Source organism: Esox lucius, chromosome 11 (genome assembly GCF_011004845.1).
Source record: "Esox lucius isolate fEsoLuc1 chromosome 11, fEsoLuc1.pri, whole genome shotgun sequence".
Lineage (NCBI taxonomy): Eukaryota > Metazoa > Chordata > Actinopteri > Esociformes > Esocidae > Esox > Esox lucius.
In genome coordinates, this window is record NC_047579.1 from 31409744 (window position 1) to 31431585 (window position 21842).

Here is a 21842-nt window from a genome sequence, read left to right on the forward strand (position 1 = left end):
GTTTATAGAATCTTAGCGACCAAGACAACAACATAAACTAGTGACAGAGGTGCAACATATATGAATATGATCAACATGGAACTGGCTATCATAATTATTTGACATGTGTATTAGGTAACGTGATGTTCTTTAACAGATGTCAAGATGCTTCCCTCACATCAACATTAACAATGACAATAAAGATAGAGAACTGAAGGCTTCACTCCTAAAAAGGAGAGGAAGAAAAATGTATTTGCACTCCTTCAGCCAAACATGTACTTGGTGTTTAAGCTAAGAGGAAGTGAGAGGGGAAGTGTTCCCCTGGGATGGAGTCAAGATATTAAACAAACTGATGAAGCATTTAATTAGGAAATATGGGTTTTTAGTTCAGGGACAGATAAACCATTATCACTGTGATTACTATTTTGACTACTGGGGGAAAGGGACTGAAGTCACAGTAACCTCTGGTGAGTAGCCCTAACTTTCAGATCCAAAAAGTTATTTCATTATTGATATATAACTATTAAATATCTGGGATATTGAATTACCTTGAAAGATTTGGTACGAAGTATTAGTCAGACCATTCATTGTGACAACTATGGCTACTTCGACTACTGGGGGAAAGGGACCCTGGTAACAGTTTCCACAGGTAAAGAACATTTATAATATTATATATGTTGGCATTGTCAAGGTTTTTACTTCGATTTGAGAGTCTCTCCTGAAAGCTTGAAATATTATTAGATTGTTTTTGCGGTAGTTTTTGTGCATAGCCTGTATAAGTTGTTTGCACTGTGACGCTGCTTTTGACTACTGGGGAAAAGGCACAATGGTTACCGTTTCGTCAGGTAAGAAATTGATTCTGATTTCATAGAATGGGTTAGTGGTATTCAAAATGTTAAATAGATTTATAGAAGTTTTTCAACATTCTGATTATTATGATTGATAACGGAATTAGCATATTATAACAAAGTAAATCATAATCTGAAACAAAAAGAGTCATTGGTGAGACAAAAGAAAAAGTGAAAAAAATTGCTACAGGTTTTTGTGCATAGCCTGTATTGGTTGTTTATACTGTGACAATGCTTTTGACTACTGGGGAAAAGGCACAATGGTTACCGTTTCATCAGGTAAGAAATTTATTATTTTATATAATGGGTTTGTGATATTCAAAGGATGAAATAGATGTATCAAAGTTTTTCAACGTTCTCAATATTTAATAACGGAATGAGCATATTATAACAAAGTCATTCAGAATCTGGAGAAAAAACAAGAGAGACATTGGTGTGACAAAAGAAACAATTTAAAATATATATTGCTACAAGTTTTTGTGCATAGCCTGTATTAGTTGTTTGCACTGTGACTGGGCTTTTGACTACTGGGGAAAAGGCACATTGGTTACCGTTTCATCAGGTAAGTCAATTATACATTTTAGAAGTCTCCAAAATACATGTCGAAATTGTTCATATTTTTCTGCTTTTGAGTTATCATGTAGCTTTTTTGGAATGGAATACTACATTCCTATAATACAGCCTATTAAATTTAAAGTGTGACAAAGGTTTGGTAAAACATAAAATAGCCAGCATGTAAAATATAGAAAGTGTGCCAAAAAAAATGCTGTTTTCTTTTTGTACTTTCAAACCGAGAATAGGAATTAGAAATAGACTGGAATGTGTTTTCTACCACCACTTTATTAAAGTTAATTAAATAATTTGGTGCATGTGGCTGCATATGTAAAAGAATACATGTCTGGTCACATAAAAAAATATATATAATATGGTGTTTTCTACTACATGGTCCAGGGTCCAATAGTAACAATTTAATCAGGTCATAAAATGTTGTTCAATGAAGGATTTGTTCAGATTGGATTTACTGATAGCGTAAATAGTAAATTTATCAAAATAAGTATATTCAATTAAAAAATACAGCCTACAGTCCAACCTAAGAGTTTATATTGTATTGCTGTTTTTCATAAAACATTAATCTCGCTGTTACCTATGCATGTATTTTGATTTCACATTATCTTATATCAAGTCTGGAATTAAATCATAATATATTAGGCCTTGCCAGTCAAATTAATACTAAATTAACTGTTGATTGACATTTAGAACTGCTGATTTGAAATATGTGGTTAATATTGGTTGATTTAAACTTCCTTTGATGATGCCGACTGGTTGTCAACTTTGCTTGGAATTGGACTTTTTGTAACTCATTACTTTTTCCAACAGCCACAGCAACTGCCCCGACGTTGTTCCCTTTGGCACAATGTGGTTCCGGGACCAGAAATATGCTGACTCTGGGTTGTATGGCCACTGGCTTCACGCCGCCTTCCATCACCTTTAAATGGAAAGACTCCACCGAGACTGCCCTGACTGATTACATCCAATACCCCTCAGTCCAGAGCAATGGAATGTACATGGGAGTTAGTCAGCTTAGCATAAAGAAAGCGGACTGGGATACGAAGGATTTCGTATGTGCTGTGGAACATTCAGCTGGTAACAAGGAAGTGACAATTCGGAAACCAGGTAAGACAACTGTATTTATGAATTATAAATTAACCAAAAATAATAATTAGTTATTTGCTATAAGAAATGTATGTCTTTCATTTTCATCTACACATTGCAGAATAATAAACCCAAAGATTAAAATTTGACGATGGTTCTGAAAATAATTAGAATTTCTTAACAGAAATATCATTGGTGATAACTTGATTAGTTGGTTTGAATCTTCACGTAATCAAAATTACAATTAACTACTAAAATGCATTACTGGTATAAACAAAGTATATTGTGCATTCAAGGGCATAAAAACGAATAAATACTGCTTGTATAAAGCTTGAAGAATGGTGGATAAGTTGTCATTTCAACAGGAGTAATTATATAAAGCCTATATTATAAATATAAAGTTTTTTATCACCGTTGTTTGGCTAACCTATATCATTTGTCATATTTGTTTTCTGGCCATTCAACACATCTCCAGAGACTACTTCAGATTAACTTTCCCTCTGAATGTAAAGACCAAGATGGTGTAAATGTATTAAAATGGATGACTCAAGCAAATTAACATTGACAAATATTCGTTGTTATGTTTGTATTGGGTATCCATTTGGTGAGGGGTCTAATTAGATAAAAGTGAGCCAAGGGTCTCTGCTTCTCGTCATTTTTTACTCCTTCTCTGTTCTAGCCATATAGTTTTACTCCTATACTTATATACATTACAGTACAATATTAATATTTTACAGTACCTGTTACAAGACTAAAAGAAATGTCTAAAAACAAGTATTATTTAAACATACGATAAAAACATAACCAACTGATCTTTGCTCACAGGAACAGTATGTCACAACCACCATTTGGAAAACAATCTGGATGTCTGGTTGTGGTGTTTAGTCCGGTTGTGGTGTTAAGTCCGGTTCTGGTGTTAAGTCAGGTTGTGGTGTTAAGTCCGGTTCTGGTGTTAAGTCATGTTGTGGTGTTATGTCTGGATGTGATTTAAGAGATATGGTTGAGATATGGATTGGAGTGGCCATGTTTACCCCGCATAAAGTGTTGAGCTTTATTAGCTTTCTTCTGCCTGCATAATAATGTTAAAAGCTTGATATTTTCAATACAAATTTCAGACGTGGCAGAAATTACTCCATGAGCAAGTGACAAAATTCAAGTCACTTCATGGACACAGCTTTGAGAATTGCCGTGTCCATTTCCACTTCTGCAATACTTTACAAATATAGACACATATTACAAATGAATGCCAAACAAGTTACATAATTTGTTGGTTTAAAAATTGGAAGGAACATTGTTCATTGAGATTTTGGTACGTGTCCTGCTTTGACACCATCAGTACACAAAGAAGCCATTTGAACACTCCCTTTCAGCCTAACATGTTCCCCTGTCTGCCTCTGCATATGCCTGTTTTAATGTATATGTCGGCTTTTTTCAGCTTCTGCATACATATGTGTATGTTTGTTTTTCAGTTCCGCCTCCACCCATCTCCCCATCTCTTTATGTAATGACCCCTTCAAAGGAGGAGATGAGAGACAATCAAACAGCTTCCTTCGCCTGCTTAGCAAGTGGCTTTTCACCCAAAGAATATAAGATTACTTGGCTGAAAAACAATAAGCCAATAATCGAGGAAGTCACGGACTTCTGTCAGGATGAACAAAAGGGACAGGGAACCACCTTGTACAGTGCAACCAGTTTCTTAAAAGTCAACGAATCAGATTGGACGGATCTTTCAGAGTACACCTGCCAGTTTGAACACATAACTGGGACGCAGACCAAGACTGTGAAGTATGGTGGGTGATCTCAATTAAAACATTCCCATTTAATTGCTATAATACTTTTGGGATCTAAACCATTTGAGTTTTAGGTATAACACAGGGACAACACTTGGCGAAGTTTAATACAGGCTTAGTTTGGCATAGCCTAAAATAGCTTGTTTACATTTTGCTAAATCAATGTTATTGGTCATGAAAGAGTCCACATACATAGATATTACAATAATACTTAAATATTATGAATGCATATTGTTATTTTATTGCTGATAAAGAGGTATGATGCATTACATTCCAAATGTTTTTAACCTGTGACCTCTCAAAACAGAAAAGGGTGATGGGTGTGTCGTATATGACTTGGAATTCAATTTCAATGAGCCAACTTCAGAGAACATCTTCTTGGAGGAAGTGTTTCCCATTACGTGTGAGGTCAAAGCAAAGGAAAAAGGGTTCACCAGCATCAAATGGATGAAAGAAGATAAGTCTGTAATCTATGAGGACAGGGGTGAACACCTTAAGAACACTTTTACAGTCTCTGCCCAGATTACAATAACTAAAAATGAGTGGAATAAGGGGACACCGTTCATCTGTAGTGTGGAGCACAAAGATCATCTAGGTTCAGAGCAGAAAACATACCAGAGGAATAATGGTGAGTCATCAATTTTTAAGTCCTACTATTAATATATCACAAGTTAAATGTTATAGAATTGACATGCTTGCGTAATGATTTTGCTTTAAAACTAGGAATATTCAACTCCAGTCCTAGACGGCCGAAATGCTTCAATTTTGTATCTGATTCTTTTGTATCTAAGTACTGTTTTCATTCATAAATACAAACCAGTTTTGTCTCTCTTGAACCAAGTTGAAGAGCTTGGACGTAGTGGTTTTGATTAGATATTATGTATGAAAAATAAAATGCACATTTGCAGCTCACATTTAAAACAGTGAAAACTGCAGAACGCTCCTCAGGCCTACTTAAATACTGTAACTTCATTACACGAAACTGTAAAAACAACACATCACAATCAGCACAAGCGGCTACAAAGCTTTTGAAGTGAAATGTAACCAAGTTTTGACGCATTGCATTACTGTCCTTTTGTGCTTCATAGGGGAAGAACAAAAGCATCCAGCTGTGTTTCTGCTGTCTCCTGCAGAAGATGTTAGACGTAATATGGTGACTCTGACTTGCTACGTCAAAGATTTCTACCCCAAAGAGGTTTTAGTTGCGTGGCTTGTTGACGATGAACTAGTCCAAATGGATTCACAAAAGTACAAACACATTAGCTCTAGTACTATTGAAACAGGAAAGACCTACTACTCTATCTATAGTCAGCTCACAATGAGCATGGATGATTGGAAGGTGGATGGTGTGTTTTACAGCTGTGCTGTATACCATGAAACCATTCCGAAAACCACAAAAATGGTGGTCAGAACCGTTGACAGAACCTCAAACGAACCCAACCTTGTCAATCTTAGCTTGAATGTCCCATGCTGCAAGCCCTAGTAGAGATTATTTTGCTACATGTTGTGTTGCTATGTGTTACATCAATGGTTGTTTGTGTTTGTGACATGAGATGTATGTCTTTTATGTGCAGAATAAAAATAAAAATAAAAAACATTTAATCAAAAATCCTGTCCTGTATGTATGTCCTGTGCATTCCTACTCATGTATGTGGCTTCACCTCCCTTTTGTCCAATAAAGGTAGTTAGAGCTTCATTATTTTTCTTATGTTGAAACAGTGACACTTACAAAATTATGCCCATACAACTTTCTTAAGCTGTATCTTTATACACAATAAGTCTCATTCATGCACATTCAATAATTGTCTTCCAGGCATATTCATGAAATGAAGTGTAGTGCTAACATTAACCACAGAGCTGCCTGTGTTTTGTCTTTTTGTTTGGCTTTGTGTGCTTCTGTTCCCTCTACTAGGCCTCATCAGTTAAAATTCTGATTTAGTCAACAAAGATGGGTTTGTAGATTCCTAAGATTTGTCCACTATTTGTTCATAGCAAGTAACCTATCCCAAGACTCAATTCAATGTCCTGTTGATCCCCAATGCAAGTCCGGGTCACCTTTACTGCTTCATGCACTGATGTTTCAGATATTTAGATTATGCAGCATGCTTTAATTTCTAATATAGTTATATATATATATATATAAAACTCAAATAGAAACATTGGACAATGCACATTATCTACAGTTGTGCTTAAAAGTTTGCATACCCTTGGAGAATTGATAATATAGAGCTCCGGAAAAAATTAAGAGACCACTGCATCTTTTTCTGTACCTACATTCAACTCTAGGTTATAACAGAATGGCACAATCATAAAACAGAACATGGCAACAAAGAGAAAAAAATCTGCAAAGTCTGCATACCCTTAGTTCTTAATACTGTGTATTGCCCCCTTTAGCATCAATGACAGCGTACAGTCTTTTGTAATTGTTGTATATGAGGCCCCCGAATTCTTGCAAGTGGTATAGCTACTCATTTCGCCTCGGCAAAATGCCTCCAGGTCATGCAAAGTCTTTGGCCGTCTTTTTCTGCCGTAACCACTGGAGAGTCAACCTGGCCTTGTGCTTAGGGTCATTGTTGTGCTGGAAAGTGCAAGAGGGTCCCATGCGCAGCTTTCGTGCAGAAGAATGCAAATTGTCTGCCATTATTTTCTGATAACATGCTGCATTCAACTTGCCATCAATTTTCACAAGACTCCCCGTGCCTTTAGAGCTCACACACCCCCAAAACATCACTTACGGTTGTGACCATAAAGCTCTATTTTGGTCTCGTCACTCCAAATTACAATGTGCCAGAAGCTGAGGCATGTCAAGGTGTTGTTGGGCGTATTGTAACCGGGCTTTGTTGCGGCATTGACGCAGTAAAGGCTTCTTTCTGGCAACTCGACCATGCAGCTCATTCTTTTTCAAGTATCGTCGTATTGTGCTCCTTGAAACAATCACACTATCTTTTTCCAGAACAGCCTATATTTCTCCTGAGGTTACCTGTGGGTTTTTCTTTGTATCCCAAACAATTCTTCTGGCAGTTTTGGCTGAAATCTTTATTGGTCTACCTGAACTTGGCTTAGTATCAAGAGATCCCTGAACTTTCCACTTCTTATTGAACGGAACTGACTGGCATTTGCAAAGCTTCAGACATCATTTTATATCCTTTTCCATCTTTATAAAAAAAATGTATTGGCACCTGTGTGTGTCACCTTGTGTGCCTGAAACAAGGCCAAATATTCAAGGGTATGTAAACTATTGATATACTTCAATAGTTTACCATTCAGGGCCATTTGGGTGATTTCGGTTAGTATTATGATTTAGAAAGGAGCCAAACAACTATGTGATAATGAATGGCTTCATATGATAAATATCCTTCAATAAAATTTTATAAAATGTCATTATCAATCATGTTTTCAAAATCAGTTCCCCAATTTCTGCCAGGGAATGCAAACTTATGAGCACCACTGTAAAGCACAATTACAGTGTGACTGATATCAAAGACAGGGAGCAGTTCCATACAAAGTTTGGTCTGGGTTATAGGATGATAAAGTTTAAAATTGACCGTCTTGACTGCCTAGTGACACCAATCTTATATCCAGATACAGTGGGTAGTGTGGTGACTGACTGTCAATGCACCAGCCAAAACGATATCGAGGACAGCATGGAAAAAACTGCGCTTACCTTCATCATACTGTTCCTCATCACTCTGCTGTATGGTGTTGGAGCCACTGCTATCAAGGTAAAGCCTTGTTGGGAATGTTGGGATAGAACTGTGACAAAAAGCCATATTGTTTCTAAAGGTTCCAATCTGTGTGGTTGAATGACAACACAATTCATTGAAAAGTGGGAAACCCTACAGTACAAAAATTAACAAATTTGATCAAGGCATACTTGTGAAGATACTGTAGTACAATGTTATGGAAAATGTATTATATTTTTATATTATATATACTTGAAAAGTTTAGGTTCACTTAGAAATGTCCTTGTTTTTGAAAGAAAAGCAACTTTTTTATCCATTAAAATGACATCAAATTGATCTGAAATACAGTGCAATGACTATTGTAGCTGGAAATGGCTGATTTTCAATTAAATATCTACATAGGCATACAGAGGCCCATTATCAGCAACGATCAGTCCTGTGTTTTAATGGCACGTTGTGTTCGCTAATCCAAGTTTATTATTTTAAAAGGCTAATTGATCATTACAAAACCCTTTTGCGATTATGGTAGCACCACTGAAAACTGTTGTGCTAATTAAATCAGCAATAAAACTTTAGACTAGTTCAGTATCCTCAGCATTAGCTTTTGTGGGTTCGATTACAGGCTCAAAATGATCAAAGAACTGTCTTTTGAAACTCATCAGTCTATTCTTGTTCTGAGAAAGTAAGGCTATTACATGTGAGAAACTGTGCATACTGGCTCTAACCAGAATAGAATGAGAAGTGGGAGGCCCCAGCGCACAACTGAGCAGTGAAAAGGTGACTCTGGGATGCAGGCCTTCTAGGCAGAATTGCAAAGTAAAAGACATTTCAGACTGGCCAATAAAAAGAAAAGATTAAGATGGTCAAAAGAACACAGACAGAAATAAAATGAAATTGAAATTATTTTAATGGACAATTCATTCAAAAACAAAGACATTTCTAAGTGGCCCCAAACTTTTGAACGGTAATGCAGGCATACCTGGTGTATGTATAATTACCAGGATATATTTTTAATTAAGTAATGATAACAATTCATTTAATATAAATACAATTAATTACATCTTGTAATTTCAGGTGAAATGAAGAAACGGTGATACAGTGTTTGAAGTATTTGCAGTATTTGTTTTCATACTTTAAGTGTATCAATTAATATATTGTAACTGTTTTATTTCTTGTCTGTTAATGTTGCTTTTAACTGAATAATGTAAATATTTCATTGTACCCTTTTACATTAATTAGATAAATAAAACGTAAACTGCAGTGAAATACAGTGCATTCGTACTTCTTTTACTGTTCCTCTTGTTCATTGTCACCATTTTTCACGTGGACACAGAGCCTTAGATATGGCATAATTAGACCAGTGTCATCAGTGGTGGTTGTCTTGTCACATGGACAATTGCTATCACCAAATGTTTGGAGCTCAAAACTTATGATCAACTCCATTCGAATCAGTTTAGTTTTGCTGTATGACGCCCACAAGCTATGCTATCAACCAAATGCAAAGACAAGTAGTTAACTCAAAATCACCCTCATCAGGTGCACTTACAATTTTAAACTCCTTAAAAACTGTCAGTAAGAGCTAATAAAAATGGGTTTTATATTCAATAGAGCCTGTGCACCAAGCAGGTGGTTTTGGCTTTGCTCAAGGACACCCACAGAATAATCTATGATGTTAAAGCTAAGGCAGTATGCTGTGATAAAACAGAATACTTTTCCCCCAAACAAAAGAAAAATTATTAAAGTTTTCCCAACTTTTGGATACAAAATACACAAAGCAGAACATAATTAATCTACATTAATAAAAAAAACTAGAATCTGCTTTTATAACAATAAAGGCACTTTCATTGTCATATAAAATAATTTACCATTATTCTTTTGGGAAAGGCACATAGGTTCGACAATTTCAAATCATAATACTAAATGATCTATGTAAAATGTATCTTAACTTTGCACTCAAAGAATGTAGTGCCTTGGACTTGGATGTTTTACAAGGTGTATTATATTGAATTATGTATTGAATAAACATGTTTCTTAATTATGGTTTCATTAGTGTTCCTAGGAAAACATTTAATTGATTGGTGGTTGTGACGTGTTGATGCATCTACAGTAAATAATCTAAATTGTCTTTGCCGAATGCTGTTTGCATATTGTATTTTGCATTAACACATCTGGAATCAGTGGGCCTTGTTACAATTGGCATGCAAACTATTCCGAAATAGCTTGATGGGTTGTCAAGGGAAGGACAATGAAACAACAAGTAGTAAGAAATTACATGATAGCCGTTTTTCTTCAGCACAACCAGACCTAACACCTGGCTTTTGATACACATGATTGCTCAATGCTACGTTTCACTTCTGTTTTTCAAACGCTTTTTGGGGATCTGGGTGTTACAACATGCTTCCGTCTGTTGCATAACCTGTTCACTGAGGCCTATCCTGCTCTAACACCTGTGTGTCAAAACCCTCCAATTCAATATCTGACCATTATCACAACAAGCTCCTAGGACCCAGGCAGATAGGCAGCTACTCAGTTTCGCTATAGCACTATCTAGAGTATGTTAAAAGTCAATACAATCACCACCAACCTGGCTTGTATTGGGTTTCTTTAAACAGCAGAGAAAAGGCAAGTATAATTTTAAAGTTTACAATCTGACTTTTGTTTACTTATAATCTTGTTAATCTACCAAATCATAAAAATTCCCAATGATTCATCTTTGCACTACATTTTCTCCCTTAATGTAATATCCACTTCAGTGCTGCGGGTCACTCCTCCAAAAATCGACCTGCACCATTTCTGGGAGGGTAAATCAAAGGTGGGATTCCACTGCACTCTGAGAGAATTCTACCCTGACAATCTAAGTGTGGAATGGCTGGTGGACGGCAAATCTTCCACTATCCAGAGTGTCCAAATAAAGGAGCAGAACACAGTAGGTGAAAAAACATTCACCCTGAGCAGCCAGATGGTGATGAATCAATGGACTGAAGGTTCAGAAGTCACATGCAAGGCTACGAACAATGAACAATCATACAATGAGACCATCAAGATTTGCTCAGGTGGGTTTCAGTGAATACACCACACCTAGGCCAGTGGGTATGTATGGTGATGTGTGAAAATCAAGTATAGTAACATTCTGTTTTCTTCACAGTTTCGTCTATTCCATCCATCAACCTGGAGATCCCCAGACTTAGGGCAGTAATGACGAAGGGGGAAGTGTACGTTTCATGTCAGGTCCAATGTCCATTTGAAAATGTCAAAATATCCTGGTTTTTGAATGGAAATATCCTAAACGAGAAGTCCAAAGTGGAAAAATCGAATGAGACCATCATCAGCAACCTGACCCTTTCCTCAGACCACTGGAAAACCCTAAACAACATTACTTGTAGAGTAGAACATCCCTGCTTCACCGCCAAAGAGAAAACCAGCCAACTTAAAGGTTTGACTGCAGCTGTGATCATCATATGTATACAAAAATACAAAAAGCATTAAACAGACCCACCACATATTATTTTTATAATGCCATGGTGTGTGTGTGTGTGTGTGTTATTCAGGAGCTACACTGAACAAGCCATCAGTGATGATCAGGAGGTCTCTCCCAGACCTACTGACAAGGGACAGTGCTCTACTGGAGTGTGTCATCACAAATCTTTCTTCCAGTGATTTCTATGTCACCTTTCAGGCCAATGGGGTCAATATCTCTAAAGAACAATATGTCGATCTGCCTGCCTCCAAAGACCTCTATTCCATCACTAGGCTCTTCTCCGTCCCAAAATTACAATGGCAGAAAAATATGACTTTCACCTGTAAAGTGAACCAAGGGTTCTTACACAGCTGGGAATCCAACTCCACAGGAAGTTTTTTTGGTTTGTGAACTTCTTTGGTCTTTTTTTTACATTGGGGCAGTAACTTTAGACCTACCAGGGTGAAAGTGTGATTCTACTGCTGTTTGAAAGAATAAATTGTTATTGAGCACTCCAAATGACTGAACTTGAATGATGTTTGTGTTACTTCCAGAAGACCCATCCATGGAGCTCTATCTAGTCCCCAATAGGTCAGACTCAAAGACCCAGAGACTTGTGTGTTCGGGATTGGGCTTCAACCCTCAGATCAAATGGCTCTCTGAGTCTGTACAGATATCTGCACCTGTTAATGACATTAGGATAGGAGAAGACGGACGTGTGGCAGTAACCAGTTTCATCACTATACAACAGCAGGAGTGGAACGATGGGAAGAATTTCACCTGTGAAGTCATCGACAACATGAACACCATCAGAAAGTACATTGATATCTGTGCAGGTAATTCTATTATGCAGGGCTTTATAAAATATAGGGCCAGTTTTGCGGACAAACATTAAGCCGAGTCTAAGACAAAGCAAATATAGCTTATTCAATTGAGTTGTTCATTGACTGACTTTTTTGTCTTAGACTAGGCTTAATCTGTGTAAGCGAAACTGGCCCTATATACTGTAGTAATACCCATGACAAAAGGTATAGGCCAATGTTACACCATCATTCAGTAATGTAAAGACGCTTTTGTATAAAAGTACCTGAACTTCACCTCAAACTTTCTGTTTTCTTCTTAGTGACTCCAAAATCATCTCAGAAAGTGGGGGTTTACTTACAGGGACCAGCTCTTCAGGAGCTAAAGACAGGTGGACATGGGACTGTTACCTGCATACTGTTGGGTCCCAACCTTGGGGAGTTTTCTGTCAGCTGTAAGGTGGGTGAGAATGAGTCTCTTCCAAAAAGGGTCACACAGGAACCCATCAACCATCCAAATGGGACACAGAGTTTAAAGGTGGTGTTTAACGTGTCTGCAACGACTTGGCAAGCAAACACAACTGTGTCATGTGAGGTGAGGCACCGCTGCTCCGACCAAACCCAGGATGTGAATATCACGAAAGGCCCTGGTAGGTTAAGTTAACACTCATTTGGCATAGAAATGCTGTATATTACCATGTAACACAGTATATTTCCAACACAAATATGTGTATACACTAGCGTTCAAACCTCAGTTTTTCAGTTCTATTTAAGTTCACACAGTTTAATGTGCTAATGTACTCAACAAATAGAGATAACCTCTGGCAGTTTACTGCTTACCTTTGTACCATTTCAGGTTATACACTGGACTTAACTGCTTACATTTCAATAAAAATAAATAAAAACGGGGCTCTGTAAAACCTTTTACCAGTGGTATATATGTAAACCATTATTTTTGAAGTCAGTCCCAAAAAGTTTGAAAATGACATTGTGCCTTTTCCTTTTTTGTGTCCTCTAGATCCAAAGCCACCCTCTATAAAGCTACTGAGACCATCAGAATCTGATCTATTGGAGTCAGAAAATGTGACATTGCTGTGCTTAGTCTCTGGATTCTTCCCCTCTGATGTAATAGTGAAATGGAAGCATGACGGCAGTGACTTACCTTCATCTCGCTACTCCAATGGCCCTTCAGTCCAGTATGCAGGGAGCAGCACCTACTACATGAACAGCAGACTCGTTGTTCCCAAGGCCGAGTCGTATCAGAACTCCAATTACTCCTGTGTTGTCAGGCACGAGTCATCCGACACACCTATCGAACGCACCATAGACCAGGTTTTTGGTAAGTGAACTGTTACTTAAAAAGTGCCTTGAATGAGACTTCTATGAACATGTTCTGGTGACCCGTTATGCCAGAATACGGAGCTGAAGCAACAATGTGTCACTTTCCGAATACATTCGAGTTCACCATTTGATAAATGTTCAACACATGATAAATGTAAATCAATAATAAAAGCAAAAAATATAAACATTTAAACATTTAAAAGCAAACATGTAGTCCTAGTCCGGCGTAAATTGGGCATAGGGGACATTTCTACAAATATCCAGAACGGTAAATCGCTAGAGTCATACGATTTCTTTAGCATATATCTAGGGATTCTAACAACGCAATCTGTACATAGTTTGTGTTCCTATGGGGATTATGGCCTGAGTGAGGCAAAAGTAGAGTTGCACTAAAACTGACCACCGCTGACTGAGCGCATAGCATACATTTCTATAAATATCCAGAACAGTAATCACTAGAATCGTATGGTTTTCTTTTGATAATATCTAGACATTTTAACAAAGCAATCCATGTATAGTTTGTGTTCCTACGGGGATCACAGCCTGCGTGAGGCTAAAATAGACCTGCACCAAAACTGGCCACCAACACGAGCGGCATGAAATGAGGATTCCAACTCATTCTTTGCTTATAGGTCGAATCCTTGTTGCCCAATCACAAACGGCGGTTTCTGCCAAGTCATAACACTTGGAAACATGACCTCGACGACGTAGGAATGATGGGAAGGCATAGGGGTCATTTCCATGGAGATGAAAACCATCATGGTGCACACCATAGCCACTGGTCAATAATGGCGATTACCAACATAGTTTTCGTTCCGTTTATGCAAGATAGCGCTTTGTTTTCATCCAAAACGTTTTAGAACATTTGACATTTGTATTATAAATATTATATAAAAATGTCCTTCTGTCAACTTACTATGGTTTTTGGAAAAAATGTGGAGTTATACCACCTGCAAGAATTTGGGGCTTCATAGACAACTATTAGAAAAGTCTGCACGCTTTCATTGATGCTAAAAGGGGCAATACACAGTACTAAGAACTAACGGTATGCAGACTGAACAGGACATTTGAACAGGAGTCAGTACACTCTGTTCTTTGTTGCCATGTTTTGTTTTATGATTGTGTCATTCTGTTATGACCTACAGTGAATCCCATAAGAAATAGAGGACATGTGTTTTAACCTGCTCACTCATGTTTTCTTTACAAATGGTACACATATTACCAATTCTCCAAGGGTATGCAAACTTTTGAGAACAACTGTAAATACAAACTGCGTTACTTGTCCTCTGCTGCCATCTAGTGGCCCTTTGTTTACACATAAAAAACTCTAGTAAAATTATATGAAAATCTATGAAAAAGGGTTCCATATCACGGGTGTGGAACCCAACCTTTTTGAAGGAACCCATATTTTTTACATTGTTTTATTAATTGTATTCATTTGTTTCAGCATAAAACACTGTAATATGATAGTAAAGGCATGGGGGTATCAGAGAAATGCATTGAAACAAAGAATTTGTCATACCATATTGCAGAAATGTTCTCCGTAGAACATTTCCAAAACATAAATTTTCTAAATAGTGTCCCAGAAGTCTGTTTTTTTGTTTTCATTGTAGCTGCGAGTGTACTGATTACATTGATATACAATCCTTCATAATACCTCTTACAGATATTAATGGAGGACCCAAAATGTCCAATAGAAAAAATAGTAATGATTTTTTAAGGAAATACAAACATCTAATAGAAAAAAAAGTGATGATGTTTTAAGGAAATACAAACATTGACTATAAAAATAAACTGTGACCACAATCTAACCATAGTGGCCAAAGTAAAGATAACCGGTGTAGCTTGTATCTCAAACATATTGTCTGAAAAATGTAAATACAATATAAAGCTATACTTCCGAGGAAGAACTGGCAGGTCAGTAATTGATAAAAGGATGTGCTTGCCAATGACTGACGCACTGTGTTTTTCGGGTACATTCATATAATTTCAACATTGAAAAGCATATTTACAGCTCTAGAAAAAATGTTAGAGACCAATCCTAATTTTCCTTAAATCGGCATCTCTACATGTATGGCAGCCATTCCATTCCAGTGTCTGTTAAACTCCAACACAAGCACACATCATTTTACTTAATGAGTTACTGATTAGGTGATTACCTGAACCAAATCTAATTTCATGAGGTAAAACCACTTCTGTGGTCACGACTATCGTGTTGCAATAGGACCATCTGGATGGCAAAAACAGTGCAAGTAGTACTTTAAAGGTCATTTGATTTTTTTTTTACTATTCAGCATGACAAAAGGGTTGAAAAGAAAAGCTTTGAGTGAAGAAAAGAAGGGTTAAATTCTGGCTTTACTAGCAGAGGGTTACAATAAGCGTCAGGTTGCTTCCATCCTGAAAATTTCAAACACGGCGGTTCATAAGAACAAGGTCAAGCAACAGACATTGGGGACAACAAAGCTACAGGCTGGCAGAGGGCGAAAACGACTTTCCACTGACCAAGATGACCGTCAACTCATTCGAATGTCACTCAACAACCGTAGGATGATATCAAGTGACCTACAAAAAGAATGGCAAATAGCAGCTGGGGTGAAGTGCACGGTGAGAACGGTTCAAAACAGGCTCCTAGGGGCAGGGCTGAAGTCGTGCAAAGCTAGAAAAAAAGCCCTTCATCATTGAGAAGCAAAGAAAAGCCAAGCTGAAGTTTGCAAAAGACCATGCCTTACATTGGCTGCCTGTTAGGGTAAGGGCTGATTTTAAGGTTTTACTCTTAACCTATAAATCAATACATGGACTTGCTCCTACTTACCTTGCTGAAATGATCCAGCCATACATACCTACACGTAACCTTAGATCGCAAGATGCAGGCCTTTTAATTGTACCTAGAATTTCTAAACAAACAGTTGGCGACAGGGCCTTTTCTCATAGAGCTCCACTCCTGTGGAATTATCTGCCAATTAAGGTTAGAAATGCAAACTCAGTGCAAACTTTCAAGTGTCTACTAAAAACTCATCTCTACAGCACGGTTTATAATTAGGTGTAGCCTGGCCCGGGGGCGTGAAGGTGACCAGTAGGCTTGATACTGTCCACCCTTGCTGTCTTGCCAGGTGGGCTCTCGTCGCCACTGGGATGCCCTCCCTCCAATGCCCTTCGGGGGAAGAGTCACTGGCTTGTTGTTGACTCTCTATTGTGCACTTGTGCAGTTGGGCTGTACGCTGCTAGCAATACTCGGCCCTCATTCAGGGGGGTTGCGGTTGGTGGGTGTCCCTTTGGTTGATGCCTGGCAATGTGGTTGGATTGATTTCCTGCCTGTTGGGCCCTGTCCGGGGCCTCCCCCGGGTAGGGCCACAGTGTCACCGGACCCCCCCGTCTCAGTTTCCAAGGTGTTACGCTGCTATATTATTGTGCTGGGGGACATGAGGGATGTACTACTAACTTTTCTCAGTTTCCTCCAATTTTAAATTTTAGAAGGGGATGAGGTCCTGGTCCACACCTGCGGATTACCTGGTTTGGGGGGACCGTTGCTGTTCCTGTCCTTGTCCACCTGGTCATACTTCTGACCTAGTCTAAAATCGAATATACTCTGGATTTAGCGAAGAGAAATTTATTTATTATTCCAATTGGACTCTTAATATCTCACCCGGCACAGCCAGAAGAGGACTGGTCACCCCTCTGAGCCTGGGTCCTCTCTAGGTTTCTTCCTAAAATTCGACCTTCTTAGGGAGTTTTTCCTAGCCACTGAAATTCAACACTGCTGTTGTTTGCTCCTTGGGGTTTAAGGCCGGGTGTCTCTGTAAAGCACTTTGTGACAACTGCTGTTGTAAAAAGCGCTTTATAAATACATTTTGATTGATTGATTGACCATAAGGATTGGACTGTAGAGGAATGGAGTAAGGTCATCTTCTCTGACAAATCAAATTTTCAGATTTGCCCAACACCTGGTCGTCTAATGGTTAGACAGAGACCTGGAGAGGCCTACAAGCACAGTGTCTCGCACCCACTGTGGAATTTGGTGGAAGATCTGTAATGATCTGGGGATGCTTCAGCAAGGCTGGAATCGGGCAGATATGTCTTACTGAAGGACACATGAATCAAGCCAAGTACAAGGCTATCCTGGAAGAACACCTGCTTCCTTCTGCTCTGACAATGTTTCCCAACTCTGAGAATTGTTCTTTCCAGCAGAACAATGCTCCATGCCACACTGCCAGGTCAATCAAGGTGTGGATGGAGGACCACCAGATCAAGACCCTGTCATGGCCAGTCCAATCTCCAGACCTGAACCCCATTGAAAACCTCTGTAATTTGATCAAGAGGAAGATGGATGGTCATAAGTTGGCAACAAACCCACATTAATTCTACACAGGGCAGAACTACAGAGTTAATTGCATGACGTTTAGAACAGGCCTACTACATTGCCTCAGTACCTGAAGAGACCTGCAAATGTTATAGTTTTTAGTCAAAAACAAATTACCATTATATGGATATTCATAGAGCAATTGTTGTCATTACTGATATTAGGCAAAGTCTGTATTTCCCTAAATAAATACAAAGCTATTTACAAACTGTAATGGTGATGGTTGAGCCAACCCATGTTTGGCAGTAATGAGTCATTTTATGGAGGTGCCCAAGTTGGATTTTATGCACCAAAACAGTGACCAATATAAAAACGTAGAATAAATAGTAATCAATATTCGTGAGACAGAGACAGATCCTGAGAGTTAGATTACAACCCATAATACAAATGTTTTCTTCTGTGCTCAGATACTAAGGCAGTCATACATGGATTTTCAGGTCTCTGAGTACTTACATCCTTCATAATAAGGTCCCATCATCTCGCATGTATCATGGTTTCCCAAATCAGTAACACTTATCCTAGTTCCTGTCATGTTCTGTAGCATCCTCACTCACTTTCTCTCCATCTTTTTTCTTCCAACCCCGTTATCTCGTTCATAGACTCTAATTTGCAAGAAGCCACTTCCATTCAGAGCCACACCTTTCAGTCATTGGATTTTCCATTACGTAGTTCAAATGCTTTACTCAGAAATGTCACTTTCATATAATTCTGCTAAGGCCAACATTGAATCATTGATATCCCTGGATTTTTGGTACTGCGTTCAATAAACTGCCAACCCTCATACTGTACATCAGATCCCTCTATCCCACATCCACTCTCTCATTATCTCTCCCCAGCCTCGGTGATTCCCTCCCGGCCAACAGCAACCCTGCTCCAAGGTAGCAATGAGCTAGTCTGCCTAGTTTTTGGCTTTAGCCCTTCTGCAATCAACATCACCTGGCTGCTGGATGACTCCACAGAGCTGTCGGACCATAACACAAGCACTCCGTACTGGTCCCCAGGGGGAAAGTACAGTGTCTGGAGCACCCTGAGACTGACAAACCAGGACTGGCAAGTGGGAAGTGTTTACACCTGCAGGGTGACCCACTCAACTCAGAACCTGACCGTAAACATATTCACATCAGGTGCACATCAGGAACAATGTCACATGACTGTTGCATGTCTGATTCTGGATTTTGCCTCAGCAATCCTGGTAAGCCTGTACATGTAAACAACTAAATGTGTTCTCTTACCTTAACAGTAGAGAATCATAAAGAGGTTGTGTTCTTTGACGAGAACAAGAACAACCCCATCCTGGCTGACACTGCAGAGGAGAACTGGAATATGGCCTGTATCTTCATCATTCTCTTTCTCATTTCCCTACTCTACAGCGTCACAATCACTCTGGCAAAGGTGAGGATGACAATATACAGTAACTAATTGTATTAGATTTTGCAGGTGCTTTTCTGTAAAGCAACTTACTTGTATGTGAGGCTTCAGGTAATGGACTCACAATCCTGCCTTTGTATGCACCATGCTATAGTAAGCCATGCAAGACCCAGAGGATTTTACTGCCTGACTCTAAAGCATTAATGATGTTTGAGCCATTTGGGGGTGAAGTGTATTTTTTGTTTTGATGGCAGTGACACATTTATAAACTTTTGTATTCATCCTTGTTGGTTGCCCTATCATTGTGTTTCTTGGGGGATTCCATACAGAGAGTATTTAGATTATCTTCATGTTCACATTTGATTTGTCTCAGCACTCTTACTTTCACATATCTTGTTAAGAACTTTCAATGTGAAACAAGCATCCAAAGGTTTACCTGAACATAGGCTCACTTATTCACCTCTATTCTCTTTCAGGCACAATGATGACATCCGGATGAGTTCGATCTGATGAATCCAAACTGCAAAACACTTCCTTACAAACCTGTTCTTTAATCCAGAAAAACAGATGGTGGTTTGCTTTATAATACTTGCTCTTACCTTTGGTAAATACATATTTACCAATATTTACCAATAATAAATATTCAAACAATGATTATTTTTTTTAACCATTATAGTTTATGCACATAATACCATCAATGTCAAAGTATGTAGGTTTAGACACCAATTGTTGTTCATTTGAAACATTATTTGATTATTAAAAAAATACTTCTAAGTATTTACTTTGTCCTTTGTCCTCTTGTATGTATAAAAACAATATTTATTCATTATATTTATTTTACCAGATGAGTTGACTGATAACATATCCTTATTTGCAGCAATTACTTGGGTAGGTGACAATACTTTTAAACCAACATAACCTCCCATCCCATTCACATAAACTCTAAAAGTAAACCACAAAACAGATGTCAATTATACATTCATTTAAACCAAAAAAAGCAGACCCATGCACGAATATTAATTATTTATTAAGCACAACACAATCACAGAAAATAGACACAATTCCAGGAAAGAGGAAAGTGTCAGCAATCTTCTAAAATCAACTAAGGGCATCATTATCTTTAAAGTGCATTGAAACTCATTCCATATTTGAGGTCAGAAAAACTAAGAATCTCTCTATCCAATTCAGTTTAGATCAAGTATATACATTAACATGACCTATGCCATAAAACCTTTAGCAGTGAAATCAATTCAAATGACCTTGTTATATAAAACAATTAATTGTATTTAATAAACGTTTGTATAGTAATTGACCAGATTCATAGAAATTCCTCTCTGGATTTTGTCCTACAGTAGAGGGCCTTTCACACCTGGTATGCTAAGGACCCCTGTGTGAGAAGCACTATTTCCCGCTGGATACTGAAGTCAGGGTTGGTTGTGTACTGGATGGGACCTGAAAGTACCTGCCTACCAGAGTTACCAGCCCTGTTTATACTGGCTGCTGTACTTGTCCAGATTCAAATTTTGACCAACTTTTTGAGACACATCGTAACCATAATCAGTGTAAACAGACACGTACAAGATCAGGGTAAAGGACAGATCTGAGGACCAGGGTCTGATTTCACAAAACATTTTATCTTCCACTAGGAGGACTCCCAAACCACAGTTCCTAGAAGAGTTTATTCTTATATAGGTGAGACCAACTTTTACTAAGGAATGGGGAGAGGTCTTAAGCTAAGAGCAAGGGCGGGCTTGACCCCGTTGCTATGGATGATGTCATGTTCCATGAACAAGCTTACTTACAAGAGTATGCCACAGTGATTGGCGAGGGGTGGGGAGGGGTCTCTGTTAGTGAATCTGCATTCCATTGATGATGGCTTTTTATCTCCTCGTGCACATGGTTTACTCAGGGTTAACTTAACTCAGAGTTGACTGAACTTATTGTTACCACCTGTTCTGAAACCGTCAATTCTGAGTTTGACAGCTCAGAGTCAGTCAACTCAGAGTTGTGGTTTCAACTTTCTGAAATACCCCCACTGTGTCTGGAAGGCACTGCTGCATCACAGTTCATATTAAGCTGTTTTTCCTAAATCCTTCCTCCAATTTGAATGTGAATGCCCTCAAATTAAAGCTTAGACTGCACTTTAAACCCATGTTCATTATTTTACTGTAACTTGAATACATTTTGGTAAACAGCCAAAATAACAGAACTTGTGTCAATGGCCAACTATTTCTGGACCTAACTGTATTTTGACCTGGGATACCAGGTGGGTGCAATAAATGATGAGAAAACCAGCAGGCTCCAGCCCCATAGGCTAAGAGTTGAATACCCCAGTATTATATTAACATAAGCACCTTGGTATGTAATCAAAATGCACCAGGCAGGCGACAGTAAACCAAAGGGTTGACAGATCGTACTCCTTGGCCAATGGACATTATTTTCCTTGTGTCCCTGAACATAGTAGTAACCGAAAATGTGTAAGTCACAATAATGTCTGAGTTGACTAAATACCGAAAATCTAAATGTTGCATTTCAAATCCAACTAGCCAATTTGATTAAGGTTAAA

The 21842-nt window shown here is 38.3% G+C and overlaps 1 protein-coding gene across 1 annotated transcript; it reads left to right on the forward strand.

Annotated features, from left to right (window-relative positions):
- Positions 1 to 805: 805 nt before the first annotated feature.
- On the forward strand, positions 806 to 20051 carry LOC105009811. The gene is made up of 15 exons (XM_034295133.1): positions 806 to 824; positions 987 to 1106; positions 2205 to 2501; positions 3950 to 4270; positions 4578 to 4898; positions 5359 to 5752; positions 10594 to 11006; positions 11099 to 11386; positions 11502 to 11813; positions 11965 to 12246; positions 12534 to 12860; positions 13229 to 13549; positions 18745 to 19032; positions 19149 to 19300; positions 19753 to 20051. The coding sequence occupies exons 1-15, from the start codon at positions 806 to 808 to the stop codon at positions 19759 to 19761; spliced, it is 3864 nt and encodes a 1287-aa protein (XP_034151024.1). The 3' UTR covers positions 19762 to 20051.
- Positions 20052 to 21842: the final 1791 nt, after the last annotated feature.